Here is a 16,926-nt window from a genome sequence, read left to right on the forward strand (position 1 = left end):
AATTCAAGACGACAAATGACTGCATGGCACTTATCAAACACTGTGGCACTGATTATTTTGTCAAGAATGTCAACTAACCAGTTCATCAGGGACATACTATGGGCTGTCTCTTTAAGACATTTTCTGTCTGCAAAACTGCACTGAACCTTACAAAAAAATACCTTGATACTCACAAATGTTGTCGGCTGGAATTAAATGACACTGTCGAGTCCATTGTTTTTCCAACATTCTACATTTATTAAAAAAGCAAACCTTTTGTCCCATTGTTAACAAAACACCTTACAAAGAAAGAAAGGCATACAAAACAACAGGCTGTCTTCTAGCAGCATCCAAACGTTGGACTTCCCAGAAATAACCCTTTATATGTATATAGTATTTATATCTGATCTCTTGCCAACTATACAGATATTGCCAATAAGGAGCCATTAATCTTTTTTAGTGCAGAAAAGAACAAAATACTCAATATTAAAATAAACAATTTGGAGGGTAAATTTAAATAAGAGTTAAATACAAGACACTTTCTCTGAAGTACTGTACAAAGACCATCAAACACATTTTGGCATTGAAAATACATAATTCATACACTTGGCAGTACCTTGTGTACCTGCAAGTGTTCGGGGTCAACTGCATAAGAATACTTTTCTCTGTGGCAAAAATAAAAAGGTAATAATATCATGGTAGACATCATTAGTGAGAGTAGTTGACAAGGCGTGGGGTTGGAAAAGGACGAGGTACTACAACAACAGAAAAGACTACAGTATCCATACACCACTGGTTAAAGTCAGGCACATTTTTGTTCCTGCAAAAATAAACACTTCCAAGAAATCCAATACAACCGCAATCTCGACAACACCACAATCAGTGCTAACCATTAATAACAGTTTTGTGACTATCACCATATTTATTGCTAGGACAATTTCTATTTTTTTTGTTGAAAACAGTGGAGTACTCTACAAAACTTACTAAAGATTAGCTTCTTTTTTTTATACAAGAACCTTATAACACCTTAGTTATTTCGGTTGTTTTATAATACATTAAAAGTCAAGGTAAAGTTGAGTCAGTTTATTTGGGTGAACTTCTTTTCATTGTTGTTTACTGAGGGAGCTGACACATTTGACATTTACCTTATTCGGCAAAAGAATATAGTTTTCACATAAGTTACATTCATTTGTTTTAAATTCACATGTTCCTTCCTATAAGCAAATAGCCAAAAACATGAGGTCTGATACATTCTTCCCTTCCTCCCCTTTATCTAAACCTTCTATAAATGTATCTCTTTACCCTCCCCCTGGCCCCTTGGTATATTTACACTAATTCATGTTGTTGTTTTGATTTTAAAACAACGCTACTAGCATTAGCACGCTAACTCGCAACTTCTCGTTCTCATGCGATGGCTATTCACTTTGAATCACTGCAGACATCGTCCCTCTTGACATGCCACTGGCTCAGGTAATGTGGAGTTAACGGCCATGTTGCAGTGTGTCAGTGTGTGTATGTGTCAGTGTTTTTTTGTCTTCCTTTTTTCCTCAGGGCTTCTTGTTGTCGACCGAGTGTAGGAACCATTCACTGAACCTCCTGAGCTGAGCGGCTGCCGTTTGGCTCTCCTCGTGCAGACGCATGTTGTCCTGACGCAAGTGCTGGACCTGCTCCTGTAACATGGCCTTGTCCTCTTGCTCCTGTGGTGAGGGAACACACACACACACACACACAGGTTATTACGCAACCTGGCATGACGGCATTGGCTTTACATATGATCACCATCTGGCACAGAGGACAACATTTTTCTTCATTATGACATAATTGTCTGGTTGTACACTGGTTTTCTGAATGAGAAGACATATAACCAGATTACAACCAACTGTTCTCTGTTACAACCAGGTAAAGATGTATATTGTATGACGACGTCAACACATCATGGGAAAGCAATCCTATTCTGGTCGTTTATCAGGTCCGATAAAGACATATTTTTCTGGTTGCTGACAAAACGTCCTTTTTGCCTGCCGAGTTGTAGGATTTACAAAATACACCAACAGAGAAGTGTACATTTTAGAACAGATACATTGTATCGACCATTCTAGTACATCATAGTAGTATGCTGATTCATGTGTTAGCTGCACATTACTTTGGATAAAATTAATCTGCTAAAATGACCATGTTATTATTGTTACATATGCTAAGTGGTTCACTGGACATGATGTGCTTCGGGGAGCTGACTTTACCTTTCTGAGGTCGAACTGAAGCTGTCTGAGGATCTCTTCCAGTTGGAGGACTTTGCCCGTGAGCAGAGCAGGAGAGCCATCCCTGTATAGAGATAGAGAGACCGGCTTCTTTAGGTTTTGCAAGTCTAAAGAGCAGTCTTCTAGAAATGGACCTCTTCGTCGTGTCTGCGATGATATATGCTTTTATCATCAAAAGCAGACCACTATGACGCGAAGCTTAACAACTGACAAACACCAGCATTGTTTACTTGCAAACTACAGGTGTGACCAGGTCACAGACTTAAAACATATTTAACTGAACAGTGTTGCAGGTCCACAATCAAAATCAGAGTGAAGGTAATTTATGAAAATTGGTGTAGTTATTAGTTCATCTGAAAAGGTCCAATGAAGCCATTAAAAGAAGAAAGAAAATCTCAATTTCAAATAATCTCTGGTTAACAAGTAAGCACCTTACTAACAAGTAAGCACCTTACTAACAAGTAAGCACCTTACTAACAAGTAAGCACCTTACTAACAAGTAAGCACCTTACTAACAAGTAAGCACCTTACTAACAAGTAAGCACCTTACTAACAAGTAAGCACCTTACTAACAAGTAAGCACCTTACTGTGATTGTTGTCAATTAAAATGGTCAAAAAGAAACAAAAATAGCTTCTTAGCAAAGACCAATTTTTTAAGCAAAGACTGCTAGGACTGTCTATGAGAGGACAGAGACGTTTGGAACCCTTTCTTATCGGTCTATTAACTAATTTACCAAAACTCCATCCCACCAAAACAGGCTGAAATTTTAGGCAGCCTTTTCAAAAAGCTCTTACACTATAAGGGCATTATAATAATGTTCAAAATTTCCCCATATTACGCCAACCTCTGAGTGAAAAAAGCACACACACACACACAAACCTACCTTTAGAGGAAGATGAACAAAGTTTCGACATTCATGCTATTGTCAGTGCATTCAGTCAGTAAGTAGTGTTAAACATACGTATACAGTGCCTTGCGAAAGTATTCGGCCCCCTTGAACTTTGCAACCTTTTGCCACATTTCAGGCTTCAAACATAAAGATATAAAACTGTATTTTTTTTGTGAAGCATCAACAACAAGTGGGACACAATCATGAAGTGGAACGATATTTATTGGATATTTCAAACTTTTTTAACAAATCAAAAACTGAAAAATTGGGCGTGCAAAATTATTCAGCCCCTTTACATTCAGTGCAGCAAACTCTCTCCAGAAGTTCAGTGAGGATCTCTGAATGATCCAATGTTGACCTAAATGACTAATGATGATAAATACAATCCACCTGTGTGTAATCAAGTCTCCGTATAAATGCACCTGCACTGTGATAGTCTCAGAGGTCCGTTAAAAGCGCAGAGAGCATCATGAAGAACAAGGAACACACCAGGCAGGTCCAAGATACTGTTGTGAAGAAGTTTAAAGCCAGATTTGGATACAAAAAGATTTCCCAAGCTTTAAACATCCCAAGGAGCACTGTGCAAGCGATAATATTGAAATGGAAGGAGTATCAGACCACTGCAAATCTACCAAGACCTGGCCGTCCCTCTAAACTTTCAGCTCATACAAGGAGAAGACTGATCCAAGAGGAGCCAAGAGGCCCATGATCACTCTGGATGAACTGCAGAGATCTACAGCTGAGGTGGGAGACTCTGTCCATAGGACAACAATCAGTCGTATATTGCACAAATCTGGCCTTTATGGAAGAGTGGCAAGAAGAAAGACATTTCTTAAAGATATCCATAAAAAGTGTCGTTTAAAGTTTGCCACAAGCCACCTGGGAGACACACCAAACATGTGGAAGAAGGTGCTCTGGTCAGATGAAACCAAAATTGAACTTTTTGGCAACAATGCAAAACGTTATGTTTGGCGTAAAAGCAACACAGCTCATCACCCTGAACACACCATCCCCACTGTCAAACATGGTGGTGGCAGCATCATGGTTTGGGCCTGCTTTTCTTCAGCAGGGACAGGGAAGATGGTTCAAATTGATGGGAAGATGGATGGAGCCAAATACGGGACCATTCTGGAAGAAAACCTGATGGAGTCTGCAAAAAACCTGAGACTGGGACGGAGATTTTATCTTCCAACAAGACAATGATCCAAAACATAAAGCAAAATCTACAATGGAATGGTTCAAAAATAAACATATCCAGGTGTTAGAATGGCCAAGTCAAAGTCCAGACCTGAATCCAATCGAGAATCTGTGGAAAGAACTGAAAACTGCTGTTCACAAATGCTCTCCATCCAACCTCACTGAGCTCGAGCTGTTTTGCAAGGAGGAATGGGAAAAAAATGTCAGTCTCTCGATGTGCAAAACTGATAGAGACATACCCCAAGCGACTTACAGCTGTAATCGCAGCAAAAGGTGGCACTACAAAGTATTAACTTAAGGGGGCTAAATAATTTTGCACGCCCAATTTTTCAGTTTTTGATTTGTTAAAAAAGTTTGAAATATCCAATAAATGTCGTTCCACTTCATGATTGTGTCCCACTTGTTGTTGATTCTTCACAAAAAAATACAGTTTTATATCTTTGTTTGAAGCCTGAAATGTGGCAAAAGGTTGCAAAGTTCAAGGGGGCCGAATACTTTCGCAAGGCACTGTAAGACCTTCAATAACTAAATTCCCTTCTCTGCTAAGTCAAGCTCCTTTAACTGTCTGCCCCACCCAAAGGCACAGTACACCTACCCTGCCTTCAGAGCGGCAGCCTCCGACGCAGCCACCCTCCGACTCAGCTCACGGGACAGCTCCATGGCCTGCTGAGCCTGCTCCACGTCCAACATGGAGCAGAGTGAACCCTGGTCCGATGCTAAAGAAACACACGTAAACAATACTATTAAAGCTGCAATATGTAACTTTTGGTCGGTAGATCTGTTCTATGTGCTCTATTTCTATGCGTCCCATTCTTGAGTTTTTTATTTTTTGCGACTTTTACTTCGTTTTTGTACACCAGCTTCAAACAGCTGAAAATACACGGAACAAAAATATAAAACACAACATGTAACAATTTCAAAAGACTTTACTGAGTTACATTTCATATAAGAAAAAAAATCATTGGGTCCTAATCTATGGATTTCACATCACTGGGAATAGAGATATGCATCTGTTGGTCACAGACACCTTAAAAAAAAGGCGGAGGCGTGGATTAGAAAACCAGTCAGTATCTGGTGTGACCACCATTTGCCTCGTGAAGTTTCCTTCACATAGAGTTGATCAGGCTGTTGATTGTGGCCTGTGGAATGTTGTCCCACTCTTCTTCTTCTTCTTCAATAGCTGTGCGAAGTTGCTGGATATTGTCGGGAACTAGAACATGCGATCCAGAGCATCCCAAACATGTCTGGTGAGTATGCAAGCCATGAAAGAACTGGGACATTTTCAGCATCCAGGAATTGTGTACAGATCCTTGCGACATGGGACTGTGCATTACCATGGTGAAACATGAGGTGATGACGGCGGATGAATGGCATGACAATGGGCCTCGGGATCTTGTCACGGTATCTCTGTGTATTCAAATTGCCATTGATAAAATGCAATTGTGTTGGTTGTCCATAGCTTATGCCTGCCCATACCATAGCCCCACTGCCACCATTGTGCACTCTGTTCACAACGTTGATATCAGTAAACCGCTCGCCCACACGACGCCATACAAATTCTCTGCGGTTGTGAGGCTGGTTGGACGTACTGCCAAATTCTCCAAAACGACATTGGATGCGGCTTATGGTACAGAAATGAACATTCTATTCTCTGGCAATAGCTCTGGTGTACATTCCTGAAGTCCCCATGCCAGTTGCATGCTCCCTCAAAACTTGTGGCATTTTAGAGTGGCATTTTATTGACCCCCAAGCACAAGGTGCACCTGTGTAATATTCACAGTTAAGTTTCTTGATATGTCACACCTATCAGGCAGATGGATTATCTTGGCAAAGGAGAAATGCTCACTAACAGGGATATAAACAAATTTTAACACAAATTTTGAGAGAAACTTTTGTGCATATGGAGCATTTCTGGGATCTTTTATTTCAGCTCATGAAAGATGGTACAATGATTATGTACACTACACTTGCTTGTTTTGTCACAAACTGAAATTAGGCAAACTATTAGAATTTTAGCAACCAGGAAATGGCGGAGCGATTTCTGCATAGTGCATCTTTAAATACCATGACACACATATCGACTTTAAGAACGTCCATAACTGCATAGAAATTTCATATTAGAAGAGGAGAGCAGTTTAGTCAGGCGTTTTAATGCTTGGCTGGAACAAAAGTAAGCAGGAGAAAACATCACAATTAGAAGAAGTGGTTGAGGTAACACTAGGCAGAGGCACTAGGCAGCTAGTAGTAGAAGATGGTGGTGGTAGAAGTACAATGGTAGTGGTAGTTGCTGTAGTGTGACAGAAGCATTAGCTGTTGTAGTAGTAGCTCTGGTAGTACAGAAATGTTAATAGAAACCCTAATTGGATTTTGCTTCATACTAAATAAAAGTGTAGGAGTTATAGAGGTAATAGCAAAAGCACCAATGGCAGTAAAGGTGAAAGAAGCTCTAATGGCAGTAAAGGTGAAAGAAGCTCTAATGGCAGTAAAGGTGAAAGAAGCTCTAATGGCAGTAACTAACTAGAGTAGTAGTAAAAGTAAAGTAATTCCAGTGGAGAGGAAAACATTTATATATAAAAAATAAAAAAAAGAGTAGAGAGCTGTGTTGAGCAAAATGTCATGTCACCTAGTGAGTCTTTCTGACTGTCTTTATCACACAGACGACTGGAGTCCTTGTCGAGCTCCAGACCTGAAAACACGAGAGGAGACAGCACATCTCTCAGATACAGTTCAGCTACCCACACGGTGTTTAGTCCACTTTCAGTGCAAATAAGCTACAGCAGTGCTTAAATGCTCCAAAAGCAATGTTTAAAGGAAATGCACATTCTGGTACAGCCCTTTTAAGCAGTCCATTCTTGCAACCATGGAGGTGGAGAGCATGATTAATAGGGAGCGATGGAGAGCAGAATGGATCCTGTTGAGGTGCTATGGTTAGCTCCACCATCCCTAAACCTTTGCCAGTGTCTATTATAAAAGCAATAATTATGGCGTGACAATGCTGTGCAAAACTATTTTCCCCCTTTCTAATTTTTGCTACTTTTGCATATTTTTTCATACTGAACGTTATCAGATCTTTAAAAAAAAACTAATATTAAATAAAGGTTCAAGATGTGATAACATTCAGTATCAACGATATGCAGAAATAGGGAAATCAGAAAGGGGGCAAATACATTTTCACGGCACTGTATATAACAATTAGCACATACAGTGCCTTCGGAATGTATTCAGACCCCTTGACTTTTCCCACATTTTGTTACGTTACAGCCTTATTCTAAAATGGATTTTAAAGCAATCTACACTATAACAATGAAGCGAAAACAGGTTTTTACAAATGTATAAACGCTGATTTGCATAACTATTTAGACTCTTTGCTCAATTTCGAGTCTCATAGCTCAGGTGCACCATGTTTCCATTGATCATCCTTGAGATGTTTCTACAACTTGATTGGGAAAGGGGGATACCTAGTCAGTTGTGTCTTCTGCATTTAACCCAACCCCTCTGAATCAGAGAGGTGCGGGGGAGGTGTCAGTTCATGGATTCGATCCTGCAACCTTTCGGTTACTGGCCCAAAGCTCTAACCACAAGGCTATATTGGAGTGGTAAATTCAATTAATTGGACATGATTTGGAAAGGCACACACCTTTCTATATAAAGGTCCCACAGTTGATAGTGCATGCAAAAACCAAGCCATCAGGTCAAAATAATTGTCCGTAGAGCTCCGAGACAGAATTGATCTGGGGAAGGGTACAAAAATATTTCTGCAGCATTGAAGGTTCCCAAGAACAAACTGGCCTCCATCATTCTTAAAATGGAAGACATTTGGAACCACCAAGACTATCCCTAGAGCTGGCCACCCGGCCAAACTGAGCAATCTGGGGAGAAGATCCTGGGTCAGGGATGTGACCAAGAACCCGATGGTAACTCTGACAGAGATCCAGAGTTCCTTTGTGGAGATTGGAGAACCTTCCAGAAGGACAACCAACTCGGAAGCCCTCCACCAACCAGGCCTTTACGGTAGAGTGGCCAGACAGAATCCACTCCTCAGTAAAAGGCACATGACAGCCAGCTTTGAGTTTGCCAAAAGGCACCTAAAGGACTCTCAGATTCTCTGGTCTGATGAAACCATTGAACTCTTTGGCCTGAATGCCTAACGTCATATCTGGAGGAAACCTGGCACCATCCCTACGTTGAATCATGGTGGTGGCTGCATCATGCTGTGGCACTGTTTTTCAGTGTCAGGGCCTGGGAGTTAGTCAGGATCGAGGCAAAGATGAACGGAGCAAAGTACAGAGATACTTGAAGAAAACTTGCTCCAGAGCACTCAGGACCTTAGACTGGGGCAAAGGGACTGAATACTTATGTAAACGTCCTATTTCAGTTTTATTTATTTTTGTATAAATATGCAGAAATTTCAACAACAAAAAAGTTTTCTCTTTGTCATTATGGGGTATTGTGTGTAGATTGATGCGGGGAAAAAACTATGTAATCAATTTTAGAATAAGGCTGTAACCTAACAAAATGTGGAAAAAGTCAAGGGGTCTGAACACTTTCCGAAGGCACCGTAAGCCGGCGATTCTCAACTCCAGCTGTAAAGACCCACATGACAGCACATTTGTGTTCTTGTGCAACACTAACACAATTGATTCAACTCGTCAACACCTCAAACGGCACGTGGTTAGTCGAATCAAGTGCGTTGGCACTGGGCTAGAACTAATTGCAGTCCGAGGTGAGAAACTCCGGAAGCCGTGACCCTTTCTTAGTAACCGACACGGCACAGCACACTATTGTTACCTTCCAGATAAAGAGCATAGGACTATTCTGGATAAGGAAGAAAACAAGAAAAAAACAGACTAAGCTTGTGACAAGTCAGAATAGCCTCGCAGATGTCTGAGTCGGCCTCACATATCAATTTAGAAAGCCGGGGATCTTAGTGAGGAAATTGAGGTTAAGTTTCTAGCAAAAGGGCAGCACCAACCATCCCCCACTTTGCGTCTGTCTTCTCAATAGCTGGACGGTGTTGAGAGGTGACGCTGATGTGGTATTTGAGGACAGAAAGGAGGGAGAAGGGGAAAGGGATGGGAGCTGTTCTCTCTAAGATTGTTCCCGCTAAGGAGTGAGAAGAGGGGAGAGAGAAAAAGGGAAGTGCGAGTGAGAGGTAAGAGCGAGAGAGGGAAGAGATGAAAGTGGTTCTCACCAAAGATACGTGTCTCACTGAAGTTGCTTCTGAGAGACAAGCGAGAGACTGAAGCTGTGAAAATCTCACCCATAATTACACATCCCTCTTTCTCCCTTTTAACAAACCACTCTCTGTTTTAATTGACTGTCTCAACATTGGCTTAACGCTGATTGAAGTAAGTCACAGGTGAAGTGATTACCATAGTGGAAAACAAAGAATACAAAGGAGGGCAATGGAGAAAGTAAAGAAGAGAGAGATCTATAACAGAGTCAGGTATTAATTTTCCTTCAGTAAAAAGACTAGCCTATATTGAGTTGGAAACAAGAAAAACATCGCATGACATTCTTTCTGTAATGTTCAACATGGAAAACAAACGGTCTAAGATAAATCTTGAGGTTATGTTATCATCGATAAATATGAATCACAACTGAATAATGAGACACGTAAGGAGAAAGGAATGTCTATTTCGTGGCTGTTTCACTGCACTCTTGACTGTGAATGTGAAGCATTTGTCCTGTTCTAGTATGCGTGGGTCTACGGAAACAGAAATAATGCTCGCTAGTTGCAACTAATGCTCACCACGCCCTTTGCCCCCGGCATGCTAATGAGAGCTAGCATGCTAGAGTTTCTGCGTGCTTAGCAACACTGCCTTGAGAACACACAGCGAGCACCACGAAACTAAACAAGCCAACTAAATGACACAACAAGCCCGGGCTAATAATGCCAGGGTCAGCACACCCACAACTCTCTATGCAAATTAGTTCCCCCTCTTTTCTCTGTTGTTGACTTCTATGCAAATCCTTTGCAGCCCAATGCTAGTCAATGGCGTCCCCGGCCTGACCCCTCATTGCGCAGGGTGAAAGAAATGTGGTCACCGGTTCCAACCTATCCAGTCTATAAACATCAGTTGGTCATGAAGGAAGAATTTTTAAAATAATTATAATAAATACAAAATCGTGAGTACATCTCTCTGTAGCTCAGGTAGTCTAGTGTGCGGCAGGTAGCCTAGTGGTTAGAGCATTGGGCCAGTAACCAAAAGGTTGCTAGCTGACAAGGTAAAAAAATCTGTCGTTCTCCCCCTGAACATGGCAGTTAACCCACTGTTCTTAGGCCGTCATTGTAAATAAGAATTTGTTCTTAACGGACTTGCCTAGTTAAATAAAGGCTACATTTAAAAACAAGTCATTCCAGGTTACCAGAAAAACACTCCCAGCTTCCCCTGAACACAGTTGACCGAGGTAGCGAAGCCATAATTGCCAGAGAAAGTGTGCAAGAAAGGGGTGCAATTACGGCGCAAAGTGGGTTTGAGTAATTTGGCAAAATGGTTCCTTGCTGTGCGCTCCATTGTGATAATGCTTAGTTTCTCAAGTCCCCAAATACTCTCGCTCTCCTTCCACTTCCTGCTAATTAGCACCTCGCCATAGACAGACTGAGTGCAAGGGAGACACAGACAATGGGAGAGACTGAAGATTTTGACTGGGTCAAGATGATATTGGGGATCAATTTGAATGAATGTCCAGTCGCTTTAATTGGACGACGGACAACGAAATCACATCTGAACATTACAAGAAAATATATATGTTATAATGGTCTTTTCACACATTGAATTTCACGCCAAATTAGATACCTAAATTGACCAGAGTGGGAAAAAAAACACTGAATACAATTTAGACACTGAATAAAGGTCAGGAATTGTCCTATTGAGTGAACAAAAGGGTAACAGGTAACGCGCTGAAAGCCTGATGAGAACGGGGGACAAAAGATTTGACAGCACGACACCTTGGTAGCAGCAAATGTTAATCAGGTACCACTTACACCTAGCTAACAGTTTTGTGTTCCCAGAGCATTTCTAGTAGGTTTAGGAAACATTGTTTCTGGCAGGTCTAACATCCCCATAGCCTTTGTTGGTCCTGCTTTTAAGAGCTTTAAGAAAGTCCGTCCATAGGGATGTTCCTTGAATGTTGAGTTACAACACAGATAACGTTTTCCTTTCAACATTGTTCAAACAGATCTCGCTTGAATTAAAATGGTCCAACAAAATGTGAAGATTCCCCTTTACATCACAACCAAATGGATACCTGACAAAAACATTCTATACTGTTCTAGGCCATGTTAATTGTTAGCTGGGTAAGCTTTTGGGAGCATCAAAAAGGTCAAACAGTGAATAAGTACACAGTTTTGTTTAATGCCATGCGGGAGTATGATGAATCTAGACGTTATATTACCTTCAAAAGCCCTTGCGGCATCAACAAGATGGGACCAGTCCAGGCCAGACACTGCTTCCGGGAGGGGCATCAGACTGCCATCGGCCATTTTGCAGCGGTCGGCCAGGGAGCTGTCAGAGAACCACAGCTCATCTGTAGAGATGAGACAATTCGGTTTAGATAAGTGAGCGACAGCCTTACCGATTTAGGTGAAGGGAACAGTTGGTGCTCCCTCCCTCCTTTCTTTCCCTCCTTTCCTCCCACCCGCCCCCTCCCTCCCTCCCTCCCTCCCCCCGCCCCTCCCCCTCTCTCCCTCCCGCCCGCACTCCCCCTCTCCTCCCGCCCTCCCCCTCATGTCTACCGATAATGAGACATCAGTGCTCATCCATTCTCCACTTGGAACACCTGCTCCTGCTTGCAGATTAACAAAGTCATTTTGGGGTTTTATGTTTCAGTAAAAACATACATTTCAAATATACAGCTTAAATGAGATGATACTCTAAATGAATGAAATATGGGCACTTTCCACCAAAGCGTAACACAAATATCTCACACCTTAACAGAAAATTATCAGGCATTTGCAACTCCCCTTAAGCAAATACAATCCACCCTGTTCAATTTGCGAGTCTGTCCCCCCTCCCAAAATGTGTAAAAATGCAAAACAATTGCAATCCTGCTTGGAAAACTGCCAAGAACACGGTTACTTAAAAAAAAAACAATGTCACAGTCTGCTGTTGAAAGCTGATTAGAGGACGGAGACGAAGGGGGAGCTTCCCCCCGCCAGACAGACAATTAACCTGCATCTAGGGGACGCCCACAGGGGTCAGCTTTGGCGTAGATTCACACAAAACTAGGCACACAAATGTGTGCATAAAAACACACACGCACACACAGGTAACTTAATCTCGCACACAGCTGGAGATTCATGATCCTTAAATTTTGGTTTCTGAGCCCCCCCCCACAGAGTTAAATAAGACACAGCAACCACATATTCATACACACCTCCACCCTCAAATGTGGGGGAGGGGTATTCCTTTCATAAGGACTGGATTAGCAGCCCCTTTTTCTCATCGTGAAATACAACCAGTAGTTAGAATGGTTCAACAAAGAACGCAAGGAGGCCCGACAGTGAAAGGGTTAATATCGTGCCTACTCAATGAGCACACACTGGGATGTTTTTCCCAGTGGAAAATATCCAATACCTTACTATGTTAAAAAAAAGGCTAAGCTTTTTAAAATCGGGTTTGCATCAATTTAACACCTATGAATGTTTTTCCCAGTGGAAAATATCCAATACCTTACTATGTTAAAAAAAAAAGGCTAAGCTTTTTAAAATCGGGTTTGCATCAATTTAACACCTATGAATTCTCAACTAATACAAGACAGATGGGAAATTGAAAGTGGCATACGCTGTAGCTTTTATGATAGGTCTCGTAAAGTTCAGCTTCAGACTGGCAAGGACGTTTGCATTTAATTGACCACAATGAGCTCACAGTTAGCTATTTTTTATTTCTATGGCCCACTCCTTAATTTGAAAATCAAAATGGCTGCCCCGCCACTTTGTTCACTATAAAGCTGAGGAATGGGGCTGGAGAAATATAAAACTGGCTGTAAATATCACAGTGGGCCTTTAAGTACGTTTCAGGTGTAGGTGAATGCAGCTTTCCACTCAGCACCATTTGCCGTGTTACTACACCTCAGGGGACTTCCATCTTTGGCAGATACATGAATGATTTCATAACATGTGTTTCCATTCCTAATTGAACGTCCGAATCAACGAAATGTACTCCAAGGTTTCACTAATACATAATAAATGTAAAGCAGACTTTGGTACTTTAACACCGATTCTAAGGTAAAAATGGTATTAGTTGAATCTGGTGGGTTAGAGCAGGACTGGAACAAAAGTGTATACATCCTGTAGTTCTCCAGGAGAAAGGTTGTATACATCCAGTAGTTCTCCAGGAGAAAGGTTGTATACATCCTGTAGTTCTCCAGGAGAAAGGTTGTATACATCTTGTAGTTCTCCAGGAGAAAGGTTGTATACATCTTGTAGTTCTCCAGGAGAAAGGTTGTATACATCTTGTAGTTCTCCAGGAGAAAGGTTGTATACATCTTGTAGTTCTCCAGGAGAAAGGTTGTATACATCTTGTAGTTCTCCAGGAGAAAGGTTGTATACATCCTGTAGTTCTCCAGGAGAAAGGTTGTATACATCCTGTAGTTCTCCAGGAGAAAGGTTGTATACATCCTGTAGTTCTCCAGGAGAAAGGTTGTATACATCCTGTAGTTCTCCAGGAGAAAGGTTGTATACATCCTGTAGTTCTCCAGGAGAAAGGTTGTATACATCCTGTAGTTCTCCAGGAGAAAGGTTGTATACATCCTGTAGTTCTCCAGGAGAAAGGTTGTATACATCCTGTAGTTCTCCAGGAGAAAGGTTGTATACATCCTGTAGTTCTCCAGGAGAAAGGTTGTATACATCCTGTAGTTCTCCAGGAGAAAGGTTGTATACATCCTGTAGTTCTCCAGGAGAAAGGTTGTATACATCCTGTAGTTCTCCAGGAGAAAGGTTGTATACATCCTGTAGTTCTCCAGGAGAAAGGTTGTATACATCCTGTAGTTCTCCAGGAGAAAGGTTGTATACATCCTGTAGTTCTCCAGGAGAAAGGTTGTATACATCCTGTAGTTCTCCAGGAGAAAGGTTGTATACATACTGCAGTTCTCCAGGAGAAAGGTTGACCAACCCTATTCCCTCACAACCATAGAGATACATTAAAATATCTAGTACCCATCTGTTCTGTTTAATTCTATGCTCACAACCGACAAGACCTAGCTAGCTAGCCAGCTAGGTGGCGTAGTCTCACTCACTCTTGTGTAGCGGCGCCCCATGGCTGTGGCCGAGGTTCATGTGAGGTGGCAAGGTGCTGTGGTAGGGCCCAGCGGCGGTGCTGAACAGGATATCGTTGGGCAGGGCCTGGTCCAGTAGAGAGCTCCGGGAGCTGACCAGGGACAGGGTTTTCCTGTGGCTGCTGCACAGGCTCTCGTCCGACAGGGTCCGGTACAGGGACCTCCTCGGGGACATGGGCAGGCCGCCAGGACCGGTCAGACTCTGTGGGAAGAGATAGAGAAAATGAAGGAGGGAAAAAGGGTGATGGAAAATTTGGAGACATTTTACATCTCGGAGGGCTGCACAACGGAAGGAGTGATTAAAGCGCCAACTGGTATGTGCTAAACTAGGAAAAAAACAGCTTGAATCTTCCATAAAATTGGCAAAACAGTCACTTCAGTGTACCACAGTGCCATAAATGAGAGCCAATAATTTCCCCTCAATTATCTGACAATAGCTTCCCTGTGCATAGTAGTTGGTATCAATGCAGGGCTTCAGATAACGATAGACAAATCTTCCATTTATTACAGGAGGATATGTCAAGACTATAGACTATTATGTTGCTGGCAGCCATTTTCTTTCATTCCTGTGATATATTTTTCAATCAGTGAACAAAGAGGTCTGAAGAACAGCTTGCTAGCTCCCAGATCAAATCCATTTGTGTCAACCCCTTCCCATTCCACCCTTGTTTCCTGGCCACATCTTCTTCTTCTAATTACCCAAGAGCCTTTGCATCAAGTGGTGGGCTTTTTCTCCCAACGCTAGTCGTCATGGCCGGTGGCATTGAACGGGAGACATCCAAATTAACCTTTTGATAAGCGGGGGGAATATGTGCTAGGAAAAGGTTAGCGTGAGTCTGGCGCCTTATAACCACCCTTGGTTTTAATTTCAGTTCATTTGAAAACGGTGCCGGCCTTGATTTTTAATATCACAAGCAATCCGAATGGATTATGTCAAGCGGAGGAAGGAGCCGACTGAAGGAGGGAAGGAAATTAAAGCAAGACACTCATTGTCAGAGTGTGGAGAAACGGGGAGCACTACACTAGAGAATCATGTCAGCTCTATGTATTACATGTCTATCGGCAACATTCCAAACATTTCCTTTTCACTGAACACAGCCCAGAGAGTATACGAATGAACCAGAGAGTTGGAGTGATAGTGAACCAAGTAGTGTGGAGAAAAACTCGAGGGAGCAGGGGCTCACCTTGCCACGACCCCCATCCTCGGGGGGACTGTCGGGCAGCATCATCTTCAGGAAGGCCTCTCTGGTCAGGCTGGGCTGGACCTGCTGGAGCTGGCCGTCTGCACCCAGCATGGCCCGCGGCCTGCTCCCCAGGGGAGGATGGGGGATGCAATGGAGGAGAGGGAGGGAAGGGGAAACGAAGAGGTGGAAGAGAGAAAAGAAAGTGAGTTAGGGTTGAGACAGAAAAGGGCATAAATGAAGAAAGATGGTAAGGTAGAGAATATAGTGAGAGTAGAGAGTAGAGAGAAAGTGAGAGTAGGGAGAAACGAGGGAAGAATGAGAGAGAGGGATGAGAAACAGGCAGGGAGAGGGTGTAGATGGGGGGGAAAAACTAAAGGTAAGAGTTGCATTAGAGATGAGCTTCTAAGTTTAATTGAGGTTTCTTGTGAATTGTACAAAGGGTAGGCGGAAGGCAGACTCTCCTGAACAGAGAACGTGTCTAAAATAACACCCCATTCCTGGTCAAAAGCAGTGCACTACATGGGGAATAGGGGGTAATTTGTGATTTGCCCACAAAAGGTGAGGTAAAGGAGGGGGCAGTGACACGTGTGGGAGACTGAACAGTAAGAGCAAAAACAGTAAGACCAAAAATAGAAGCATAAAGCTAACAGACGTAAGACCAGGCAGTACATTACACAGCTCTTTGGGAAGGACAAAATAATAAACATGGTCATAAGAAAGAAGGATACTACAAGAACTACTGTAAAGGGTTATTGACGGTTGACTCTCAACACACACACACACACACACACACACACACACACACACACACACACACACACACACACACACACACACACACACACACACACACACACACACACACACACACACACACACACACACACACACACACACACGGGGGAGTAATCTTTTACAATACGCTGTTCGGAACCAGTCAATCACAGTTCTTCAACTGGAGGGCATCTAGTTTGGGAAGTACCCGTTTCCAGGAACACACAGAGTGGGGGTGGGGTGTCACGGAAGGTCTGGTTGCGTTGTGTACAGACACCATGCGAGTGACAAAGTGGGTAGATTTATTTTACCACCCCATTTCAACCGGGCTTTGCCCAATATTTAGGAAGAAATGATACACTTAA

The 16,926-nt window shown here is 42.4% G+C and overlaps 1 protein-coding gene across 4 annotated transcripts in view; it reads right to left on the reverse strand.

The window, feature by feature from the left end:
• Positions 1-213: 213 nt before the first annotated feature.
• LOC124002570 (signal-induced proliferation-associated 1-like protein 2) overlaps positions 214-16,926 on the reverse strand; it is a 102,470-nt gene continuing 85,757 nt past the window's right edge. For 3 of the 4 annotated variants that reach the window (XM_046310061.1, XM_046310058.1, XM_046310057.1), the window contains 7 exons: positions 15,788-15,908; positions 14,565-14,805; positions 11,724-11,855; positions 6,949-7,011; positions 4,921-5,041; positions 2,220-2,301; positions 214-1,676 (listed from right to left, as the gene is read on the reverse strand). In XM_046310061.1, the coding sequence (XP_046166017.1) occupies positions 1,527-1,676; positions 2,220-2,301; positions 4,921-5,041; positions 6,949-7,011; positions 11,724-11,855; positions 14,565-14,805; positions 15,788-15,908 (910 nt within the window). In that variant the 3' untranslated portion in view covers positions 214-1,526. The remainder of the gene's footprint in view (positions 1,677-2,219; positions 2,302-4,920; positions 5,042-6,948; positions 7,012-11,723; positions 11,856-14,564; positions 14,806-15,787; positions 15,909-16,926) is intronic. The other variant, XM_046310059.1, reaches the window with a different exon arrangement.

This window comes from Oncorhynchus gorbuscha, linkage group LG18 (genome assembly GCF_021184085.1).
Source record: "Oncorhynchus gorbuscha isolate QuinsamMale2020 ecotype Even-year linkage group LG18, OgorEven_v1.0, whole genome shotgun sequence".
Classification (NCBI taxonomy): domain Eukaryota; kingdom Metazoa; phylum Chordata; class Actinopteri; order Salmoniformes; family Salmonidae; genus Oncorhynchus; species Oncorhynchus gorbuscha.